This window comes from Monodon monoceros, unplaced genomic scaffold (genome assembly GCF_005190385.1).
Source record: "Monodon monoceros isolate NGI ecotype Baffin Bay Population unplaced genomic scaffold, NGI_Narwhal_1 Super_Scaffold_5, whole genome shotgun sequence".
NCBI classification, from domain to species: domain Eukaryota; kingdom Metazoa; phylum Chordata; class Mammalia; order Artiodactyla; family Monodontidae; genus Monodon; species Monodon monoceros.
In genome coordinates this window covers 64683025-64708100 of record NW_021703782.1, presented here as the reverse complement: position 1 = coordinate 64708100, position 25076 = coordinate 64683025, and the positions used below count along the sequence as shown (strand labels likewise).

The 25076-nt window shown below is 36.9% G+C and overlaps 1 protein-coding gene and 1 pseudogene across 2 annotated transcripts in view; both read right to left on the bottom strand.

Moving 5' to 3' along the window:
• Positions 1–255: 255 nt before the first annotated feature.
• LOC114884453 lies at positions 256–741 on the bottom strand (annotated as a pseudogene).
• A 17017-nt stretch (positions 742–17758) lies between these two features.
• Positions 17759–25076, bottom strand: part of SMC5 (structural maintenance of chromosomes 5) — a 103559-nt gene continuing 96241 nt past the window's right edge. Inside the window, exons 20-24 of one of the 2 annotated variants that reach the window (XM_029201849.1) lie at positions 24558–24662; positions 24223–24342; positions 22372–22551; positions 22197–22292; positions 17759–21038 (exon numbers count right to left, since the gene is read on the bottom strand). In XM_029201849.1, coding sequence (XP_029057682.1) covers positions 20895–21038; positions 22197–22292; positions 22372–22551; positions 24223–24342; positions 24558–24662 — 645 coding nt within the window. In that variant the 3' untranslated portion in view covers positions 17759–20894. The remainder of the gene's footprint in view (positions 21039–22196; positions 22293–22371; positions 22552–24222; positions 24343–24557; positions 24663–25076) is intronic. The other variant, XM_029201848.1, reaches the window with a different exon arrangement.

The following is a 25076-nucleotide window of genomic DNA, read 5'->3' as shown; positions in this document are numbered from 1 at the left end:
TTTTAAACTACAAATTCAATTTCTTTAATAGATAGGCTCTTCAGGTTATATATATTTCTTCCTTGGTAAGCTTGGGTAATCTGTGTCTTTCAAGAAATTTGCCCATTTTATCTAAGTTGTTGGATTTACTAGCATAAGGTTGTTCATAATATTTTCCCAGATTATTATTATTACACTTATGTGAAAAATCTCATGGGTAATTTCATAGGGATCACATTAAATCTGTAGATTGCTCTGGATATCCTCTGAGGCATTTTATTTGCATGTGTGTATTACATCCCTAGAAAAAGATCCAAGTATTTTCCCTCCAGTGTGTTTTCGTCTTGCTTCTTCATGGTCCATGATGCCAGCTGAGGTTGTCAGTACAATGAAAAGAAACTGATGGGACGGGAGCACGTTGTTCTGACATTTTTCTAGATCTTTGAGTTGCACATCAAATCTGGGGCTGATCACTCCACAGTTATTTAGTCTGCCTATGAGGCTCACAACAATTTCCCCAGCCCTGTGATCATCGATGATTTCAAATTTGCCAATGTAACCATGATTCATCATCACAGTTAGAAACCTGACAATGACTTTGGAGCATGGCCTAATAAGAACCTGGCGTTTGCCTCTTATTTTGGCATTGTTGATACTGTTGAGAGTATCAGCCAGGACATTCATGCACACCAATGTGGCGGCAAAGAAAGATGGTGGAAAGAGCAGGATGGCCATTTTAACAATATTCTTCCAATCCAAGAGCATGGGATATCTTTCCATTTCTTTGAATCATCTTCAATTTCCTTTTTTAATGTTTTATAGTTCTCAGTATATAAGTGTTTCACCTCTTTGGTTAGTTTTATTCCTAAGTATTTTATTTTTGGGGGGTGCAATTTTTTTTAATATAAATTTATTTTATTTATTTTTGGCTGCGTTGGGTCTTCATTGCTGCACGCGGGCTTTCTCTAGTTGCGGTGAGCGGGGGCCATTCCTCCTTGCAGTACGCAGGCCTCTCATTGCGGTGGCCCCTCCTGTTGTGGAGCACAGGCTCCAGGCACGCAGGCCTCAGCAGCTGTGGCTTGTGGGCTCCAGAGTGCAGGCTCAGCATTTGTGGCACACGGGCCTAGCTGTTCCACAGCATGTGGGATCCTCCTGGAACGGGGCTCGAACCCCTGTCCCCTGCATTGTTAGTCAGATTCCTAACCACTGCGCCATGAGGGAAGCCTGGGGGGTGTGATTTTAAAAGGGATTCTTTTTTTACATTCCTTTCTGATATTTCATTGTTAGTGTAAAGAAATGCAACCGATTTCTGTATGTTAATCTTGTATCCTGCTACCTTGCTGAATTCATTGATCAGTTCTAGGGTTTTCTATCTATAGTATCATGTCATCTGGATACAATGACACTTTTACCTCTTCCCTTCTAATTTGGATAGTTTTTATTTCTTTTTCTTACCTGAGTGCGTTGGCTAGGACTTCCAATACTGTGTTGAATAGAAGAGGTGAGAGTGGGCATACTTGTCTTGTTTCAGATTTTAACAGGAAGGCTTTCAGCTTTTCACCCCTGAGTATTATATTGGCTGTGGGTTTGTCATAAATGGCTTTTATTATGTTGAGATATGTTCCCTCTATACCCACTTTGGTAAGAGTTTTTATCATGAATGGATGTTGAATTTTGTCAAATGCTTTTTCTGCATCTACTGAGATGATGGTGTGGTTTTTGTCTTTTCTTTTGTTGATGTGGTGTATCCCATTGATTTGCATACGTTGAACCATTCTTGTGAACTTGGGATGAATCCCATGTGGTCATGGTGTATGGTCTTTTTTATGTGTTGTTGGATTCAGTTTGCTAATATTTTGTCGAGAATTAGTAATTTAAAAAATATGGTAATAGACAAATGTAACCCAATACAGATTAGGGTTTAATAGATGATAAAGATGGAATTTCAAACTAATGGAGGAAAGGTAGACTATTTAGTACATGGTATTGGCACTACTGATTGGGTTTTTTTTGGGGGGGGTGGGGGGGGTTTGATCCCTCCCTCATTCTTATATCAGAGTCAACTATAGACAAAACAAAAATTTAAATGTAAATGTATAAACATAATGAAGAAAATATGAGTAAATTATTGATATCATCTAAGAGTAGGAAAGACCTTTCTGAAAATGACATAAAATACCAAATGAAAAATCTGATTAAAACAAAATTGAAAAAAAACCCCACAAAGCTGACAAGTCTTATCTAGAACAACTAAAAACACCATAAACAAAATCAAAAGGTATATTGGGAAAACTATTTATAACTTTTTATAACTTATATCATGGGAAAATGGAGATTATATATATATATATATATATTTAGATATAGATAGATATAGATAGATCTCCTAAAAATCAGAATGAAAAAGTCCCTAGTAGAAAATAATGGGCACAGAACGTGAACAGATAATTTAAAGAAGAAATACAAATGATTGAGAAACATAAATATAGGCTCAACCCCAGTAATATAATGATGGTTTAAATTAGAGCCAAAATAAAATACTATTTTTCTTGCCTACCGGATTTATGAAAATTAAAAAGATTTTCAATATCCAATAAAGTCAGCCCTGCATATACTTGGGTTCTGCATCTACAGATTCATCCAACCATGGATCACAAAAACTCAGGAAAAAAAATTCCCAGAAAGTTCCAAAAAGCAAAACTTGAATTTGCGATGGGCTGGCAACTCTTTTTTTTTTTTTTTTTTTTTTCTGTGGTACGCGGGCGTCTCACTGTTTGTGGCCTCTCCCGTTGCGGAGCCCAGGCTCCGGACGCGCAGGCTCAGCGGCCATGGCTCACGGGCCCAGCCGCTCCGTGGCATGTGGGATCTTCCCAGACCGGGGCACGAACCCGTGTCGCCTGCATCGGCAGGCGGACTCTCAACCACTGCGCCACCAGGGAAGCCCCAAGGACTGGCAACTCTTTACATAACATTTACATTGTATTTACAACTATGTATTTAGTATTTGCATTGTATTATGTATTATAAGTAATCTAGAGATGACTTAAAGTATCAGGGAGGATGTGCATGGCTTATATGCTAATACTACAGTGTTCTATGTAAGGGACTTGAACATCCAAGGATTTTGGTATCCATAGGGATCCTGGAAACAATCCCCCTGAGGATACCGAGGGACAATTGTATATGGGAGTGTGATAATTCTGTACTACTGTAACAGAGACAAAACAAAGTGGTTTAACAAAGATGCTCAAAGATGATCTGTCTTACTGCTCTCAGGGCTTTTGCAACTTTTGCTCCATAATGCCAACAGCCCCTTCCAATTTATGTCCTGTCTTGCCTTGGATTGATGTGGCTACATTGTGCTCTCCCAGGCTGGTCTTAAGTCATGCCCAACAAGGGTCAGATGTTTCTTGTCTAAATGGGGCTGCTGTTCTCATGTTGCACATGGGCCCCTTGCTTCTCCTCCTCTCCTGGCAGTACTGTGTGGAAGGCAGGGGTGTGGTCAACAGAGAGTGAGAACCTGGTCTAGGAATGCAGTGATTCTGGCCTAAAGAGCTCAAGAGAAGTCACTGTTGGAAAATCTGTTGTTCTATTTTCATGCTATAAAATTCCGAATGGTAAATTTTACATGACTAGAAAATGAATGATGGTTCTTGTTTTCCTGCATACTCAGGGTAATACTTGCTCTCATCATCAAAGAGCACAGTGTCCCTCTCTGACAGTCACTGGAAGTGGCTGGATGCTGCACTCTAGGGAGCAATAATGTAACCAGCATTAAATAACTGGTACTGGGGGACTGCATAGGTGAGATGACCTGTATTGTTTCAGTATAAACAAATTCCCAAGAGTTATGGTATTTAAAGTAATAACACAGTTGCTACTTTTTTCTCCAGGTGGGATATAATGTTAGCCAGAAAGGGTGATTTGTCAATAAAGAAGAGCTAGTTCCTGGACCTGAACAGGAAAATATGATGCATTTATTGAACAATAAACAAATATTTAAGTACTTTCTACTCATTATTCTAAATCTTCATCAATAAATCACTGTACCTTACATGGACCAATAAATTTTGTAATACATTTAAAAGTTAAATTGTTTACTTTGTAACCAGAAAGAAGTACAGGTTTTTTAAAAGACTAGGAAGAATTACACCAAAGTTTTATAGTGATTGTGTCTTGAGTGTTGGCTTCTTAAGAGACTTTTTGGTTTCTTTTTTATGTTCTATAATGTGGTCACAATAAACTAGAAAATAATAACTTGGACATGGCCACATAGCTAATTAAGTAGAAGAAACAAATTCTCCTTGAGTTCAGAGGCCATACTCTTTTTTTCTCTTAAAACAATTTAAAAAATAAGTAATAAAAGGTATATAATTCAAAACATACAAAAGGACTAGTGAGAAATAAATCTTCCTCCCAATCTGTTGTTCAATTATCTAGTTCCTTTCCTCAGAGGCAGCCACTGTTAGTTTCTTTGTATCCTTCAAGAGACAGAAAATGTAGCTCTGTGTGTGTGTGTGTGTGTGTGTGTGTGTGTATTTTTTCTTTTTAAACACAAATGACAGATACACACACACGTACTCTTCAGTAGTTTGCTCTTTTCATTGATACATCCTGGAGATCTGATCATGTCAGTATATAAAAAACAGACAACTGTACATTATTATATTAAATGGATATTTGCACCATGATTTATTAACTCATCCTCAACCTACTGCTATTTCAAAGAATATTGAACTTAATAATATTCTCACACATATGCTTAGAAATACATGTGAGAGTATATAGGTGGGATAAATTGCTATAAGTGGATTTGCTAAGTCAAAGGGGATACTTATTTAAAGAATATTGCTAAATTACTCACTTCAGAGGTAGTCCCAGTTTTACACTTTCACCAAAAAAAGCATGTATATCTTTCACCCCAAGCTCGCCTACTTCCTGAACTTTGCCATTTCCCATGCTCTTTTTAGTGTAGCAACACTGCCTGGCTCTGAGTCCCAATTCTAGCATTTACTAGGTTTGTGACTTTTGGAAGTCAATTTAATGTCTCCGAACCTTCACCCTTAATGAAGATAATATCCATTTTCCATAGTTTCTATCAAAGTTAAAGGTGATATGTGAGAGACCAAACATTACACACATGGTAGGCAGAATCAATATTTTTATATATTCTACATATAAATAGCTCTTGTACTTTTCTTCCACTTCTCCCCTTCTATTCTTAGACAGCAACTGTTGTGGCTTTATTATTCACCTACTTGCTTTCAGTATCTTTTTCACATGTCGTCCCCCCTTCCCTCAAATCTGATGGTCAAATGAATCTTCCTGGATTCAAGTTCTAGTTGTTACTCCCCTGCCTTAAAAAACAAAAACAAAGCCAAATCCAAACCTGTGTAACTAAGTGGAAATTCTGTACCGTATTCTCCATTATCTAGCCCCACTCTACCTTCCTAAGTGATTAGAGAGGTAGCTATCACAAGTGCATCTACTATCCATATATTGATTAATACCAGACAGATGCTTTGCTAATTAGTACAGCAAATGTCAGAAATGGGTTTTTATTAAATTGATGGCTTGTCATTAGCATGATGAATGTTAGAAATGGACTCTCACTGAGAAATTACAGATATTCAAGATATGTATTAATAGATAGGCTAAAATGTTCAGACACTCCCCATTATTTTGTCAACTGGGTGTAAGTTCTATGTGCTTTACCCTTAGAGGTGGTTCCCAAATTTTGAACACCCAGCAGTTCCATGGCCAGACTTCGGGTCTAACGATTTCTGGTTGTTTCATGTCCATTGAAAGGAATATTATCACATCTGGTATGAGTGAACCTGTCATGCAAAGTGTGATCAAATCACCCAAACTGGTGAAGAGCAGGACTTCATCAGAGTTACAAAACAAGTTGTATGGACAGTTCTGTGCTTGCTTGTAATAATGCTCAGCAAAGGTGTGAGAGGCAGAATTTGATCTAAGACTGACTTTCAGCATATCCTGTTAAACAAGGGTGTGGGAGAATAGCTAACTCTCATCCATGCTAAACTTTTTTTTGCCAGTAAAATCCCTAAGAGTTGTACATGACGACATTGTCTTGGATCAGTTGGGAATAATTGGATGTACATTTATAACATCGTGAACCCCCTCTCAATTCCAACAGTATTAAATCTGCATATCACTTAGTGCATTTCAAAATTTGTCTTTGTGGTCCGCTTTATACCACTGGTAGACTAAGTTTCTTAAAAAAATTTTTAAAAAATTGTTTACCTTTTGACCCCCTTCACCCATTTCTGCTACCTCTTCCCCCAACTACCCCTGGCAACCATCAATTCATTCTCTGTATCTATGAGGTCGGTTTTTTGTTTGTTGTTAGAGTCGGTATTTAAGAGAGATCATGCAGTATTTCACTTGACATAATTCCCTCGAGGTCCATCATGTTGTCGCAAATGGCAAGATTTCAATCTTTTTTATAACTGAATAATATTCCATTATTCCATATATATATATATATATATATTCACATTTTCTTTATCCATACAACTATTGATGGACACACTTAGGTTGCTTTCGTATTTTGGATATTGGAAATATTGCTGCAATGAATATGGGGATACGTTTATCTTTTTGAGTTAGTGTTTTTATTTTCTTCAGATAAATACCCAAAAGTGGAATTGCTGGCTCATATGGTAGTTCTATTTTTAATTTTTTGAGAAACCTCCCTACTGTTTTTAATAGTGGCTGCACCAGTTTACATTGCCACCAACTGTGCACAAGTGTTCCCAGTTATCCACATCTTTGCCAACACTTGCTATTTTTTGTCTTTTTAGTAATAGCCATTCTAACAGGTTTGAGGTAATAACTCATTGTGGTTTTGATTTGCATTTTCCAGATCATTAGTGATGTTGAGATTCTTTTTTTAAAAATTTTTTTATTGAAACATAGTTGATTTACAATGTTGTGCTAGTTTCAGGTGTACAGCAAAGTAATCTGATATATATGAGTGTGTGTGTGTATATATATATTTTAAATTCTCTTCCATTATAGGTTATTACCGATATTGAGTATAATTCCCTGTACTATACAGGGAGTCCCTACTATACAGCAGGTCCCTGTTGGTATCTATTTTATATATAGTAGGGTGTATATTTTATTTCCAAACTCTTAATTTATCCCTTCCCTCCCCTTTGGTAACCATAGTTTGCTTTCTATATCTGTGAGTCTATTTCTGTTTTGTAAATAAGTTCATCTGTGTGATATTTTAGATTCCACATATAAGTGATATCATATGGTATTTTTCTCTTTCTGACTTACTTCACTTAGTATAGTAATCTCTAGGTCCATCCAATGTTGCTGCAAGTGGCATTATTTCATTCTTTTTTATTGCTAATATTCCATTGTATATACATATATACCACATCTTCTTTATCCATTCATCTGTTGATGGACACTTAGGTTGCTTCCATGTCTTGCTATTGTAAATAGTGCTGCAGTGAATATTGGGGTGCATGTATCATTTCAGATTATGGTTTTCTCCAAATATATGCCCAGGAGTGGGATTGCAGGATTATATGGTAGCTATTTATTTATTTATTTTACTTCTTTACTTACTTACTGCACCACGCAGCATGCGGGATCCCTGTTCCCCGACCAGGGATCGAACCCATGCCTCCTGCACTGGAAGCACAGAGTCTCAACCGCTGGACCACCAGGAAAGTCCTGGTAGCTCTATTTTTAGTTTTTAAGGGAACCTCCATACTGTTCTTCATAGTGGCTGTATCAATTTACATTCCCACCAACAGTGTAGGAGGGTTCTCTTTTCTCCACATCCTCTCCAGCATTTATTATCTGTAGACTTTTTTTTTTTTTTTGCACTGCACTGAGCAGGCTGCGGGATCTTAGTTTTCTGACCAGGGACCAAACCTGTGCCGCCTGCGAAGGTAGTGTGGATTCTTAACCACTGGACTGCCAGGGAAGTCCCTAGACTTTTTGATGATGACCATTCTGACCAGTGTGAGGTGATACTTCACTGGAGTTTTGACTTGCATTTCTCTAATGATTAGTGATGTTGAGCATATTTGCATGTGCTTTTTGGCCATCTGTATGTCTTCTTTGGAGAAACGTCTATTATTTTTTTTGGCTGCATCAGGTCTTTGTTGTGGCTTGCAGCCTTCTCTCTAGTTGTGGCATGCGGGTTTTCTCCAGTTGTGGTGCATGGGCTCTGTAGTTCTGTCACACGGGCTCTCTCGTTGAGGCACACGAGCTCAGTAGTTGCGGCATGCGGGCTTAGTTGCCCCATGGCATGTGGGATCTTAGTTCCCTGACCAGGGATTGAACCTGTGTCCCCTGCATTGGAAGGCAGATTCTTTACGAGTGGACCACCAGAGGAGTCCCTAGAAATGTCTGTTTAGATCTTCTGCCCATTATTATTGGGTTGTTTTGATATTGAGCTGTATGAGCTATTTGTATATTTTGGAGATTAATCCCTTGTTGGTCACATTGTTTGCAAATATTCTCTCCCATTCTGTAGGTTGTCTTTTCATTTTGCTTATGATTTCCTTTGCTTTGCAAAAGCTTTTAAGTTTAACTAGGTCCCATTTGTTTACTTTTGTTTTTATTGTCATTACTCTAGGAGGAGACAGATCCAAAAAGATATCTGCGATATGTTTCAAACAGTGATCTGCCTATGTTTTCCTCTAGGAGTTTTAAAATATCTGGTTTTACATTTAGGTCTTTAATCCATTTTGAATTTATTTTTGTGTATGGTATTAGAGAGTGTTCTAATTTCATTCTTTTACACATGGCTGCCCAGTTTTCCCAGCACCACTTATAGAAGAGACTGTCTTTTCTCCATTGTGTATTCCTGCCTCCTTTGTCTTAGACTAATTGGTCATAGGTGCGTGGGTTTATTTCTGAGCCTTCTGTCCTGTTCCATTGATATATATGTCTGTTTTTGTGCCAGTACCATACTGTTTTGATGACTGTAGCTTTGTGGTATAGTCTGAAGTCAGGGAGTCTGATTCCTCCAGCTCCATTTTTCTTTCTCAAGATTGGTTTGGCTATTCAGGGTCTTTTGTGTTTCCATACAAATTAAAAAATTTTTTTTGTTCTAGTTCTGTGAAAAATGCCGTTGGTAATTTGATAGGAATTGCACTGAATCTGTAGATTGCCTTGGGTAGTATAGTCATCTTGACAATATTGATTTTTTCTATCCAAGAACACAGTACATCTTTCCATCTGTTTGTATCATCTTCGATTTCTTTCATCAACATCTTATGGTTTTCAGAGTACAGGTCTTTTGCTTCTTTAGATAGGTTTATTACTAGGTATTTTATTCTTTTTGATGCAGTAGTAAATGGGATTGTCTCCTTAATTTCTGTTTCTGATATTTTGTTGTTAATGTATAGGAATGCAAGAGATTTTTGTGTATTAATTTTGTATCCTGCAACTTTACTGAATTCATTGATGAGCTCTAGTAGTTTTCTGGCAGCATCCTTAGAATATTTCTATTTATAGTATCATGTTATCTGCAAACAGTGACAGTTTTACTTCTTCTTTTCCAATTTGCATTCCTTTTATTTCTTTTTCTTCTCTGATTGCCATGGCTAGACTTTCAAAACTATGTTGAATAAAAGGGGTGAGAGTGGGCATCCTTGTCTCATTCCTGATCTTAGAGGAAATGCTTTCAGCTTTTCACTGTTGAGAATGATGTTAGCTGTGGGTTTGTCATATATGACCTTTATTATGTTGAGATAGGTTCCCTCTTTGCCCACTTTCTGGAGACATTTGTTTCTTTGTTTTTTTATCATAGATGGATGTTGAATTTTGTCAAAAGTTTTTTCTGCATCTATTGAGATGATCATATGGGTTTTATTCTTCAATTTGTTAATGTGGTGTATCACACTGATTGATTTTCAGATACTGAAGAATACTTGTATCCCTGGGATAAATCCCACTTGACCATGGTGTATGATCCTTTTAATGTATTGTTGGATTTGGTTTGCTAGTATTTTGTTGAGGATTTTTGCATCTATGTTCATCAGTGATATTGGCCTGTAATTTTCTTTTTTTGTGGTATCTTTGTCTGGTTTTGGTACCAGGGTGATGGTGCCCTCAGAATGAGTTTGGGTGTGTTCCCTCCTCTGCAATTTTTTGCAATATTTTCAGAAAGATAGGTGGTAACTCTTCTCTAAATGTTTGATGTAATTCGTCTGTGAAGCCATCTGGTCCTAGACTTCTGTTTGTTGGGAGTTTTTAAATCATTGTTTCAATTTCAGTAGTTGCGATTGGTCTGTTCATGTTTTCCATTTCCTGGTTCAGTCTTGGGGGATTGTACCTTTCTAAGGATTAGTCCATTTCTGTTTGGATGTCCATTTTATTGGCACATAGTGGCTTTTCGTAGTCTCTTAATGTCTTTTGTATTTCCGTGGTGTTTGTTATAACTTACCCTTTTTCGTTTCTAATTTTATTGATTTGGGCCCTCTCCATGTTTTTCTTGATGAGTCTGGCTAAAAATTTATCAACTTTGTTTATCTTTTCATGTATCTGTTGGCCATCTGTATGTCTTCTTTGGAAGAATGCCTATTCAGATCTTCTGCCCATTTTTAAGTAGGTATATGTATTTTTTCCTATTAAGTCATATGAATGCTTTATATATTTTGGATATTAATCCCTTATCAGATATATTATTAGCAAATATTTTCTCCCATTCAGTAGGTTACCTTACCATTTTGTTACTGGTTTCCTGTCCTGTGCAGAAGCTTTTTTTTTTTTTTTTTTTCTTTTTTTTGTGCAGAAGCTTTTTAGTTTGATCTAGTCCAACCTGTTTACTTTTGCTTTTGTTGTTTTTGCTTTTGGTGTCAGATTAAAAACATCATTACTAAAACATGTGTCAAGGAGCTTACCACCTATCCTTCTTCTAGGAGTTTTGTGGTTTCAGGTCTTATGTTTAAGTCTTTAATCCATTTGAGTTAATTTTTGTGTATGGTGTAAGATAGTGGTCCAGTTTCATTATTTTGCATGTGGCTCTCCACTTTTCCTAACGTCATTTCTTAAAGAGATTGTCCTTTCCCCACTGTGTATTCTTGGCTCCTTTGTCATAAATTAATTGATTATATATGTGTGGGTTTATTTCTGGGCTCTTACTTCTGTTCCATTGACTTGTGTGATTGTTTTTATGCCAATAACATACTGTGTTAATTACTATAACTTTGTAATATAAGTGGACCCTTGAACAACATGGGTTTGAACTGCATGGATTCACTTATACCTGGATTTTTCACTAAATACACACTACAGTACTACACAAGCAGTGTGGAACTGCAGATATGGAGGGCTGACTGTTAAGTTATACACACAGATGACTGTGTGGCAGGTTGGTGCCCTTAACCCCTCCATTGTTGAAGAGCCAACTCTAGTTTGAAATCAGGGAGTGTGATGCCTCCAGCTTTGTTCTTCTTTCTCAAGTTTGCTGTGGCTATTCAGTGTCTTTTGTGGTTCTATACAAATTTTAGGATTGTTTGTTCTATTTCTGTGAAAAATGTCATTGGAATTTTGTTAAGAATTTTATTTAGTAGATTGCTTTGGGTAGTACGGACATTTTAACAATATTCTTCCAATCCATTAGCACAGGGTATCTTTTTGTGTTGTGTTCAGTTTCTTTCGTTAACATTTTGTACTTTTCAGTATACATGTCTTTCACCTCCTTGGTTAAATTTATTGCTAGGTATTTTATTCTTTTTGATGTAATTGTAAAAAGGATTGTTTTCTTAATTTCTTTTTCTGATAGTTCATTATTAGCATATAAAAATGTAAGAGAGTTTTTGCATTGATCCTGTATCCTGAAACGTTACTGAATTCATTTATTAGTTCTGTCAGTTTTTTGGTAGAGTCTTAAGGGTTTTCTACGTATTGTATTATGTCATCTGTAAATAGTGAGTTTTAGTTCTTTCTTTCCAATTTGGGTGCCTTTTATTCCATTTTCTTGCTTAATTGCTCTAGTTAGGACTTTCAATACTATGTAGAATAAAAGTGGTGGAAGTGGGCATCCTTGTCTTGTTCCTGATCTTAGAGAAAAAGCTTTTAGCATTATACTGTTGAATATGATGTTAGCTGTAGGTCTGTCATATATGGTCTTTGTTATGTTGAGGTATGTTTCCTCTATCTCCACTTTGTTGAGAGTTTTTATTATGAATGGACGTTGAATTCAGTCAGATGTTTTTCTGCATCTAATGAAATGATCGTATGATTTTTACCACTCATTTTGTTAATATGGACATTGAAACATCCTTGCATACCTGATATAAATCCCACTGGATCCTTTTAATGTATTGTTGAATTTGGTTTGCTAATATTTAGTTGAGGATTTTTACATCTGTGTTCATTAGGGACATTGGCCTGAAATTTTCTTTTCTTGTGGCATCCTTGTCTGGTTTTGGTATCAGGGTAATGCTGGCCTCATACTTTGAGTTTGGAAGAGTTCCCTCCTCTTCTATTTTTTGGAAGAGTTTGAAAAGGGTTGGTATTATTTCTTCTTAGAATGTTTGGTAAAATTCACCAGTGAAGCCACTTAATCCTGAACTTCTGTTTGTTGGGGAGTTTTTGATTACTGATACAATCTTGTTACTAGTAATCGGTCTGTTAAGATTTTCTATTTTTTCACAGCTGCCTTGAAAGGTTGTATGTTTCTAGTAATTTATCCATTTCTTCTAGATCATCCAATCTGTTGGTGTATAATTGTTCGTATTGGTCTCTTCTAATCTTTTGTATTTCGGTGGTATCAATTATAATTGATTATATTTGATAATTGATACCACTTTCATTTCTGATTTTATTTATTTGAGTCCTCTTTTTTCTCTTGGTGTGTCTAGCTAAAGTTTTGTCAATTTTGTTTATCTTTCCAAAAAGCAGCCCTTAGTTTCCTTGATCTTTTTAATTGTCTTTTTAGTCTCTGTTTCATTTATTTTTGCTCTGATCTTTGTTATTTCCTTCCTTTTACTAACTTTGGTCTTTGTTTGTTCTGCTTTTTCTAGTTCCTTGAGGTATAGTTAGGTTGTTTGAGACTTTTCTTGTTGTGTGAGGTATGCATTTATAGCTATGAACTTCCCCCTTTAACTGCTTTTGCTGCAACCCATAAATTTTGGTATGTTCTGTTTCTTTCTTTTTTTTTGGTCTCAATGTATTTTTAAAAATTTTTTCAATTTTAATCTTTATTTTTGGCTGCATTGCGTCTTCATTGCTGCACGCAGGCTTTCTCTAGTTGTGCCACTTGGGAGCTACTCTTCATTGTGGTTCACAGGCTTCTCATTGCAGTGGTTTCTCTTGTTGCAGATCACGGGCTCTAGGTGCACGAGCTTCAGTAGTTGCAGCACGTGGGCTCAGTAGTTGTGGCACACGGGCCCTGGAGCATGCAGGCTTCAGTAGTTGCAGCATGTGCACTCAGTAGTTGCAGCACGTGGGCTCTAGAGTGCATGGGCTTCAGTAGTTGTGGCACATAAGCTTAGTTACTCCACGGCATGTGGGATCTTCCCGGACCAGGGATCGAACCAATGTCCCCTTCATTGGCAGGCAGATTCTTAACCACTGTGCCACCAGGAAAGTCCCTCAAGGTATTTTTTTTCTTTTGACTTCTTTGACCCATTGATTGTTCAGTAGTATCTTGTTTAATCTCTACATATTTTTGCATTTTCCAGTTTTCTTTGTGTAACTGATTTCTAGTTTTATACTGCTGTGGTCAGAAGAGATGCTTGATATGACTTATCCTAAATTTATTAAGACTTGTTTAGTGGCCTAACATATGATTTATCCTGGAGAATGTTCCATGTGTACTTGAGAAGAATGTATATAGTGCTGCTTTGGGATGGAATGTTCTGTATATATCTGTTAAGTTCACCTGATCTAATTTGTTATTTAAGGCTGTGGTTTCTTCATTGATTTTCTGCCTAGATGATCTATCCATTGACGTAAGTGGGGTATTAAAGCCTCCTACTATTATTGTATTGTTGTCTATTTCTCCCTTTAGGTCTTTAATATATGCTTTTTACATTTAGGTGCTAATATGTTGGGTGTACAAATATTATGTCCCCTAGTTGGATTGACCTCTTTATCATTTTGGAATGCCCTTCTTTGTCTCTCATAATATTCTTTGTTTTAAAGTCTGTTTTGCCTGATATAAGTATAGCTACCCCTGCTTTTGTTGTTGTTTTCATTTGCGTGGAATATCTTTTTCCACTGATTCATTTTCAGTCTGTGTGTGTCTGTAAATCTGAAGTGAGTCTCTTGTAGACAGTATATAGATGGGTCTTGTTTTTCTTAATCCAGTCATCCACTCCATGTCTTTGATTGGAGAATTTAGTTCATTTACACTTAAAGTAATTATTGATAAGTAGGAACTTATGGCCACTTGTTCATTGTTTGCTGGTTGTTCTGTAGTTCCTCTCTGTTCTCATCTTCTCTTCCTCTCCTCCTTTGTGGTTTGATGACTTTCTTTACTGGTTAGACTTAAATTCCTTTATCTTTTATATATCTACTACAAAATTTTGCCTTGTGTTACCATGAGGCTTACATATAACAACTTATATCTGTAGGAGTCTTAAGTCAATAACAACTTAAGACTGATCTCATTTTAAAGCTCTACATTTTTACTCTATTCCAACCAACCAACTTCTATGTTTTTGATATTACATTTATATTTTTTATCTTGTGTTACTTAAGTATTGTAATCAGTTATTTTTACTTTTGTCTTTTAACCTTCATACTAGCTTTAAAATTGATTAATCCTTTTCTGTATTTATCTTTCCAGTGAGATTTATTCTTTCATATATTTTCTTGTTACTAATTAATACAGTTTCTTTTCTGCTTAAAGAAGTCCCACTAACATTTTTATAAGACCAGTTTTGTGGTGATACACTCCTTTAGTTTTTGCTTCTCTGGAAAACTCTTTCTCTCTCCTTTAATTCTGAATGATAACACTGTCAGGTAGAGTATTCTTTGTTGGAAGTTTTTGGTGTTTTTTTTTCCTTTTCTTTCAGCACTTTGAATATATAGTGCCATTCCCTCTGGCCTACAAAATTTCTGCTGTAAAATCTGCTGATAGTCTTATGAGGATTCTCTTGTATGTAGCAAGTTGGCTTTCTCTTACTGCTTTTAAGACTCTCTCCTTATCTTTAAGCTCTGACATTTTAAGAAAATGTGTCTTGGTGTGGATCTTTGGGTTCCTCTTATTTGGAACTCTCTAGCCTTCTTGTATCTGATTGCTGTTTTCTTCCTCAATTTAGGGAACTTTTCAGCTATTGTTTCCTCAAACAATTTTTCTGCCCCTTTCTCTCTTCTCCTTCTGGGAGCCCTATAATGTGAATGTTACCCTATTTGATGGTTCCCTAAGTCCTTAAACTATCTTTTTCATTTTTTTCCCCTCATGCTGCTCTGATAGGGAGAATTCCACTGCCTTGTCTTCAGGTTAGCTGATTATTTCTTCTACTTTATTTAGTCTCTTGCTGAACCCTCTAGTGTACTTTTCAGTTGTTATTATATTCTTCAGCTCTGTGACTTCTGTCTGATACCTCATGTTTTCCAACTCTTTGTTGAAGTTCTGTGTTCATTTATTCTACTCCCCTGTTTGTTGAGCATCTTCATAATCATTACTTTCAACCCTTTATCACATAAATTACTTATCTCCATTTTATTAAGCCTTTTTTCCCCCTGAGCTGTTATCTTGTAATTTTGTTTGGAACATACTCCTCTGTTCCTTCGTTTTCTTGACTCCCTATGTGCAGTAGATAAAACCACCACTTCTCTCAGCCCTAAAGGAATGGCCTTGTGTAGCAGATGAAAGTTGTTCAACCCTGCCTTAGCCTTTGGTTTCCTCTCAAACCTTTGTGATTGTCCAAGCACCTATTATATTGTTAATAGCTCCCAGTAGTTGAGGGTGTGCCAAGACCTGTCCATGTCCCAGGGGGAGGTTCTCACTACCTAGATTCAGGCTGATAGGAAGCCAGATCCTCAGGCAGCAGCTTTTAATACTATGGAAATATATGGAGTCCTGTGGGACTCCAAGTGTAAACCCTGTTGGCTCCCAGAGCCAGGAAATCTGGAGGTATCCCTGGGTGGCAAAAAAACTGTGGCTCCAGACAAGTGTATAAGCTGTTTTTTGGGAGATACCAGCAAGCTGGAGCAAGGCAGAGGGAGAGCACCAGGATGGCCTGTATCCCTTGAAAATTTTGTAGGCCACTCGCTGTGTGCCAAATTTGAAGCCTGCTTCTCAGGCCAAAGCTCCAGGACAAGTAAAGAGGCCAACTTCACAGAAAGACTGGGGTGAGGGTATATTTCAGTCTGCTCTGTGTGCAGTGTTCTGCCAAGAACCGTCTCTGGGATAGCCACAGTCCTGTGGGGCCCAGGAATGCAAGCCCCCCGGCCATCACAGCCAGCCAATCAAGGGCCGTCTCTTGGGCAGAAGCTGCAAAAAGTGAGGACCGGATATAAAAACCAGGGTACCAGACATGTGTAAAGCTCCCCTCTGGGAGACACTGGCACTCTGGAGCATGGCAATGGGAGAACTTGAAGATAGTACCCCTCTCCCAGACCTCTGGAAAATATTGACAGCCCCCAGATGTGTGATTAGTCAGAAGCCTGTCCCTCAGGCTGCAGCCATGATTTTTTATAGGCCTGCACAGACTGAACTCCTGGGTCTGTTGCCTCTTGCCGTTCTCTGGGGATGCTAGCTATTTAAGAACTCTTTCTCCATTATTGTCCTGTGGGACCCACTGGCATAGGCCCCATGGTTACCAGAGTCAGGCAGTGTAGAGGTGCTTGCTGGCAGCAGCCACAAAAATTGGGGCACCGGATTTTTCTGGTGACATTGATTCTTATAGTCCTATGGGACGAGGAACACAAGCTACCCTGGCCTCCAGAGCTAGGCGATCAAGAGGTGTTCTCCAGGCAGTGGCCAGCAAAATAAGGGCATCAGATGCATGTGAAAGCTCTCACCCGAGGGGCATTTGTGCTCTGGAGCATGGCAAAGGGAGAGCATGAAAATAGCACTTGCCAGTCTCTGTCCCCGGAATGTCCTAGCCAGCTCCCAGATGTGCATGTCAAAGTAGATGCCTACCCTCAGGAAGGCTGATGCTTCAATTCAAGCAGGTGAGCCTTCTTCCCTTTATGTCTGGGTGTGATATGTTGCTTCTAAGCTGGGCCCTGGGGTTGGTGAGTTTGAGCACACCAGCCTTTTAAGAGCCATTTTTCAGATCACTACAGTTTGGGTCTTGGGACATAAGCCCCAGTGGTTATCAAAATTAGATTGTGGCTTGTCTTTCAGGTGTAGGTCTTAAAAGTTGGGGTGCCTGATGTGGGGTTCCAACCCTTCACTTCTCATCAAGAAGCTCCAGGTTTTGAGTTCTCTTCCAATTCGGGGCCCGCCAGGGGTGGGGTTTATGGTGAGTTTGTGTTCCAGCCTCTCCTGCCCTCTTCGATGTGATTTTCTTGCTTGCCTGATGTGTAGTCATCACTCAGCCAGCCTTTAGGTTTTTTTTAAGAGGAATTTTCCATATGTAGCTGTAGACTCAGTGTGTCTGTGGGAAAAGGTGAGTTCAAGATCTTCAAGATGGGGTTTGCCATCTTGAACTGGAATCTCCACCCTAAACTAAGTTTCTTGACAGTGGAATCATATGCAGGCTCTATTTTTTATTCAAAATACACAGCATAGTGCTTTCCCAGTGGTACACGTAAATAAGGATTGACTACATGAATAATGGAATAAATATGCTCATATATCTGTCAGTGTTGTGAGAAAGGGCATTCATTCATGCTACAGTTACTGAGTGCTTACTATGTACTGATAAGCATTTTTCTATGTCCTGGGGAGGTAGCAATCAACACAAAAAAGTCTGTGTCTTCAGAGAACTCATAGTCTAGTGAAGAAGACAGACAAGGAACAAAATATGTAATGATAAGTAGTGATAAATGCTATGAAGAGAAACCAGGGTAAGAGCACACACAGTACAGCAGCTTAGGGATGCTATTTTAGATCAGGGTAGAGTGGGGAGATATGTAGAAATCTTGAAGGCTGTGACAACTGGATTTTTATGAGTGTGATGGAAAACCTACCAAGTCTTTTCTCTGAAAACACTGTCAATAGGCCATAGGGTAATCAGTTATCTCCTTGGGTCTGTGGCAGAGACTCCTGCTTGTCCCCAGTATTCACCCTCCCCCTCTTGAGTAACAGAGTGGCTGAAGTTTAACTAGTTACATAGACACATAAGTAAAGATGACATATTCAAGGCTCTCTTGCAGGCCATCTAAGGTTTCAACCTAAAAATATTTATACTTGCCTTATAACTGGTTTCTTTAGGTGGTTTAAACCTTTTTTTCTTTTATTTCTTGACTCATTTAGACTAATTTCCTTGCAGGCAGACAAGGGACTACATTTTCTATCCTTTTGAACATGGACAGCCAAACACTTCTGTAAATGGTAGGCATTCAATAAACTTTTCAGCAAATCTGAAAACCAAAATGACTCTTACGAAGGTTCAAAGTATATGAAAACAGTTCTCATTTAAAATGACATACACCAAAGGAATATGAAAATATGCATTTATTAGCAACAAAGTAGCATTTCCCAGAGAGTTTTTTTCCAATTACACACACACACACACACACACACACACACACACACAACAGCAGGACAAAATTACACTTTTTTTTTTCACTGCACTGCACAGCTTGCAGGATCTTACTTCCCCGACCAGGGATTGAACCCGGGCCCTCGGCAGTGAAAGCGTGGAGTCCTAATCACTGGACCACCAGGGAATTCCCTCAAATTATATTTTTTTACACACTAAAGATTCATACTCCAAAGAAAATAAGCACATGTCCACAAGACAATTAGAAAGCAGCAAGAAATCTTTCCTTTTACTTAATGCTAAAAACCTTTTAATTTCTCTCCTTACACAAATCAATGAAGATTTTGTCATTAAAAATACTTGCTTGTCACCTTAGGGTTTTAAATATTTTATTCATCAAATCAGACTGTTACTTGAAGTTTTTACAATTTGTATGTAATTAAAATCAACTTTTACAGAAAATATGTGAAGCTTCAAGTGGCTGAGACTAATGCGCTAGACTTACTATTCTTCACAGGTCAACATTCAATGTAAAAACCAAATATTTGTCCACTAGAAAGAAAGAAATGCTTATAAACAAGGTATGGAATAATTATTGGCATATGTAAACTGAAAGGTAGTTTGACCATTTTATTTTCAAACACACCTAATCTTCAAACTTCTTTTTCACATTGATCATCATTTTGCAGAAATAAGATGACTGGCACTAACTCAGACAATAAACAAACTACACCAAGCACATATTAGTAAAGATACTTTGGTGGAAAACGAAGTATTAAACAACAAAAACATTTGGTAACAACATCCATTTACTAATATGTTACCAAGGTTTTCAAGGTTTACATGAGTTGTTTGCACTAGTAAAAATGTTATTTTAAAATATTTTCATAGTATATGCATTAGACTTAGTTTAAGAGGGGAAGGCTCTTTTAAAAATTTTATGAAGAAAAAAATAGCTTTTTAAAGAGAAAATGTCCAAGTAAGAGGTTTATTTTTTGACCTAACAAGAATAATTTCAGTGGCTATTTAAGAACATACAAAACCCAAATTGACTGCAATTCTTCAACTTAGTCAAGCTGCCAAGTCAAAAAAATAATTCTGTTATTACCGGCACAGATCCAGTCCATTGTTCAAAGATATGTCCTTGATCTAGTCCGTTATTTTACAATATTTAAAAGAACAGAATTTGTTTTGGCACTGTTAATTAATATAATGCAGAGATAAATAAATGATTTTCTCATCTAATTCTTTCACGTTGAAAGGACAGTTTAAACTAGATTTTCTAAGATAATGGGGTAGGATCAACACTGTAAGTTTTAGGACCTATATAAGCTTAGATTCTAAAAACATTATGGTTTTAAACAAATCAATACTTTTCCTCACTCTTTACATAACACTGAGAAATTTCAAATATAAACTGTAGAAACCAGTATATGAAATCTTAAGAAAAATCTTACTAAAAATAATTAAGAAAATGCTTTAGAAATTTAAGATGTAAAATACAATTGACTTTAAATTAAAAAAAGGAAAACACCACCAAAACCCAAAAAACCTCACCCACATTTTACAGGGTTATTCTTTAAAAACCCTTGGCACTTGATTTTATTCTCTGTCAATCTTTTGGTTGCATTTTTTGCATCATCTAGTGGCCACCTTGTGGCATTTCAAAGAAGTCCTGCTACCATTTTTGAACCCCAATACTTTTCCCTTCTTTGAGATACCAATATAATTATAGTATCAAGTTTCATACAACTTTTTTTAAAGGCTCATAAAATTCCATTTCCTAGTGGAGATAAGGTATCTTTTTAATAGGAAGAAATGAATAGATTTGCCATAAATTATTACTATACATTAGACTAGACATTTCCATATCAAATTTTAAAAATTAAATATAACACTGGGAGAAACTGTGGCTTAAGCTGTAGAGTCATCTTTAGACTCTAAAAGTAGTTAAAACTACTTTGCAAGTAAAGCTCAGGGTTACCGTGTCAACTAAACTTCTTGTAATTGATAAGCCCTTCCACTGTACCTTTGATTTGAGTAGCAAATACTTTTAAAAATGGGGACCCAATGACTTATGGTCAGAGTGCTAAGGACTCAAGAAGACTTAATTTTTACTACCAGATGATGTTCCACAAAAAGAAGTTATTATGGTCTCTTTTCATCGACCCATTTGTATCTAATAGTGGGTTTCCAAAAATAACTGATCTTTTAGTCTTAATGAATCTCCTAACTTTTATTCAGTTGAGCCACACTTATATACAGGATTTAACAGAAAAGTCCCAAAGTTCTTGCCCTTTACTTTTATTGAGAAGGCTGAGTGAATGTAATACGGCGCCGCCTCCTTTGGAAAGCCTTTAAATTCCATCTGTTTGGTTCTAGCATATGAGGACCATTGTAGACAAATAACACCGTCATCTTTTCATTATAAGGAAGATTTTGCAGGAGCTGTAAGTGTTAAAACAAACTGTCATATAATGCTTTCCGTTAAGAAGCACAACTTTCCAACCTTACATGTGTATAGTCAAATATATTATTTTATTTGTAATATGAATGAAACTCTTAAGTTCTCAATTCAGTATACACCCTGCCCGACTGTGATCCTCATTTGAATTAGCACATCTGAAGCGCGGCCTAAGGAATCATCAACATGCCTTGGGAGCCCTCTATATTCATAGGCCAAATGGGATCATACAACTTCTTAGGTTGACCCTGGAAAAGTGTGTCCTCCAGAATTTTCCTAGGATACTTTCACTCTTTTATCCACAAAACACTTCTCAAGCAACTTCTATGGTGAGGCACTGTGATAGATTGGTAGCCTGAAAAGTGTATAACAGGGAGGTTTGGTTTATAGGCCAACATGTTTGGTAAACAATAGGGAATTAACAGATCTAGCTACTCCACAGGGTATCTGCTGGAAAAAGAAGACAGATTATACTATTCAATAAAAAATTGAATTTAAGATAGGATTTCCAATGAAATTTTTCATTGAATACTTTAGTTAAAAAAAATCTGATTACATTAATAACTACATCTTTGATTACTGTACATCAGTTTTATAGCTGACCCACAAAAGAAAATTTCCCATTGTAATGGTCCTAGCTTAACGGAAAATTCTCTGTGAAGATAATTCTTTTTTTTTCTCCAAAGCTAATATATGAACAGAAGATCATGGGGCACTTAGGACTGCCTCTGGGCCAAGTCAGTGGCAGTGGTGAATTAAAAAAGGGCAGAGCACAGCACCAAAACAGACCTTTCTGGAGAAATGAGAAGGACCAGCGTTCTAGGGTTTATATTCTCCTGTCATTTTTTAGTGCTAAAAGAGGAACTTCTTTAGAGGAAGAATAAGTGCCAAAAGCATGGAGGAAATCTCAGTTCTAGAACATAATACTATGCCTCCTATGTTTCTTCCTCTGATAACAAGGTTTCTGATTAAGTATGTCACTGGAACTTCTCCCCTTTAATAATATAAATATTACTATAATCCTTTTAGTTCTATTTTGGGAGTGTTCCTGCTCATATTTACATACTGGGCCAAAATCTGCTACATGTTTTAGCCACGAGGGACTTCTGAGTATGAGCATTTTTAGGTTACTTATTACCTACCTTTGGTGTAATAAAGAAATACTGAGATGTGTTTTCTTTACAAGCAGTATTTACAACCATTTCAAACACTCTCCGTTCATTGATTGGGTCCATTCCCTAAACAATGACAATAATAATGATTAGATTTAAATCTATTACAAGATACAGTGAAACCCAATAAAAGAATAAGCTATACCTGATTGATTTCATCAACTACTCTGAATGGACATCTATTAAGCTCCTGAAGTGCCATCAAGTATAACATGGTAGAAACGCTTCTTTCACCTCCACTTTGATGATGAGGAGTTAATTCATGTAGTTGAGTGCTACTGCGAAATTTGACTCTAATTCGAATTCCATATTTATCATAGTCTTCCTATAAAACATTTAAAAAGTTGATGAAAGGTGAGAGTTTGGTAATTCCATACAATTTTTTGAAAATAGACTGAATCAATCAATTATAAGAGTAAAGAACTTAAAACCTCATGATATTAGTTTTATCTAAATAGATCCTTGGAGACCTCTAGAGCTTGCAGAGAGTAAGTGGTTCTGATATTTTACTGTTTCAGTTTATTTATAAAATACGGTTTTAAACCATTCTGCTTTATAGAATTGTTCTGAGGATTAAACAAGATAAACCTAGAAGTGCTTGGCACAGTGTCTGGTACAGAGAAAGTATATTATAAATTATATGTTATAACACATCCCTTCCTTCTAACAAGCCCACACTATGTAGATGACAATTCTCATGGCAGGTCTAATATCTTACTAAAACTTAAAGTGAAATGATGTTTGCTATCCTTATGTCTCACACTAAGCAGATAAAGGAGTCATGGGGCAAAGTTCCTAAGGGGAAATAAAGGTGCTACCTTGCTTTATAAGGGAAAAATTTCAACATTTACAAAATTAGAGCCCTAAAATAAGCTTAATGTATTTACCATCAACTAGTCTCAACTATGATCAATACATGACCAATCTTGTTTCATCTATAACTCCACCCACTCCTCTTTCCCAATTATTTTGAAGCACATCCCAGTTCATCTCTTTACACATTTCTTTTTTAATATGTATATTTTTTTGATGTGGACCATTTCTGAAGTCTTTATTGAGTTTGTTACAATATTGCTTCTATTCTATGTTTTGGCTTTTTGGCTGAGAGGCATGTGGGATCTTAGCTCCCCGACCCAGGGACTGAACCCACACCCCCTATACTGTAAGGCAAAGTCTTAACCACTGGACCACCAGGGAAGTCCCTCATTACACATTTCTTTTTTTTTCAAATTAATTAATTAATTTATGGCTGTGTTGGGCCTTCGTCTCTGTGCGAGGGCCTTCTCTAGTTGTGGCAAGCTGGGGCCACTCTTCATCACGGTGCACGGGCCTCTCACTATCGCGACCTCTCTTGTTGCGGTGCACAGGCTCCAAACGCGCAGGCTCAGCAGTTGTGGAACACAGGCTCAGCCGCTCTGCGGCATGTGGGATCCTCCCAGACCAGGGCTCGAACCCTTGTCCCCTGCATCGGCAGGCAGACCCTCAACCACAGCGCCACCAGGGAAGCCCCTACACATTTCTTAATGGAAATCTTATTTTACCCACAACTGCAATGCATGAACGTAGCTCAAGAAATTAGTACCAAATTTCTAAATATTTTTATTCTTGTGAACTCAAATTTTTGATCAAAAGGAAACCACTGATACTATACTATGCTTCAGTTATGTTTCCCAATTTGTTTATGACTCTTCATAAACTTGAGTAGTAGATTCAAAAAGCAATGCATTTGCTTACCACACCTGAATAACCATTACTTAGACTGGATATGAAAAGACTCTGTAAGGTATTAGTCACTAATCTCCAATGTCACCAAAAAAAAAAAAAAAAAAAAAGTGAGCCTGATGGAATCCCATATATGGTCTTTTCCTTCCTTAGGACAATTTTTTTGTAAGCAAAATTTTCACAGATGTAACTTTAGAGTAAATAAACAATTTACATGTACTTTTAGCATATAATTAAAATTACTTGCCAGGAAACATTTCAAATGCAATTTTACCTCATTTTCTGTATGGAGATCAATTTCACCAGCACACTGCATGGAACTAAAAAAATTGCTAAATTTTTCATTAATTTTTTCTACCAGCTCTTTTAAAGGATTCAGCCACCTTTCTTTTACCTGCAAGTAAAGGCAATATAAAAACACAATTTAAAAAGTGTCCTGGCATTGATACAAAACTTTATATAAAACAAATTTAATATCAATATCAATCTGGTCATGAGAACATACGCTTCTAAGAAAAAATGCAATGTATCATTTCATTTTGCATTATCCTACATTCCCATATGATTAATGGTAAGCACATGAGAAAAAGAAAACGGTTGAATAATTACCTGTGAAATGTTTTCCCTATATTTATCCAGTTCAACATTCTTTATCTTTAGTTCCTCAGTTAATTGCTCTATTTCTTCTTCTCTTTTTGTGTACTCCTCAACAACCTGGCAGAAAAAAAATCTTTAAGATTAATCTACCAAAGGATAAAATTACAGAAAATTTTGCATCAATTAAGACATTAACTAAAAATGCCACTTTTGTTGCATTGTTTGTATGCATTTAATTTATGTTCTTGTAACATACTGAAAATGCCATTTTTTATCCTTGAAAAAATAGACATTGCAGTATTTCAGGTTAGCCCAAGTATTCTTTTTATAAAGAAAAGGCACAGAACACTGTGTTCCTTAGGAAGAATCTATTTAAAATTCTAATAGATTCAGAATCTGGCATTTAAAAGCACATTGTTCCTGCTGTCTAGCTTATTATTACCAAGAGCTCCAGTACAGAGTGGGAGGCAAGTACTGGAGGGAAGTGTGTGTGTGTGTGTGTGTGTGTGTGTGTGTGTGTGTGTGTGTGTG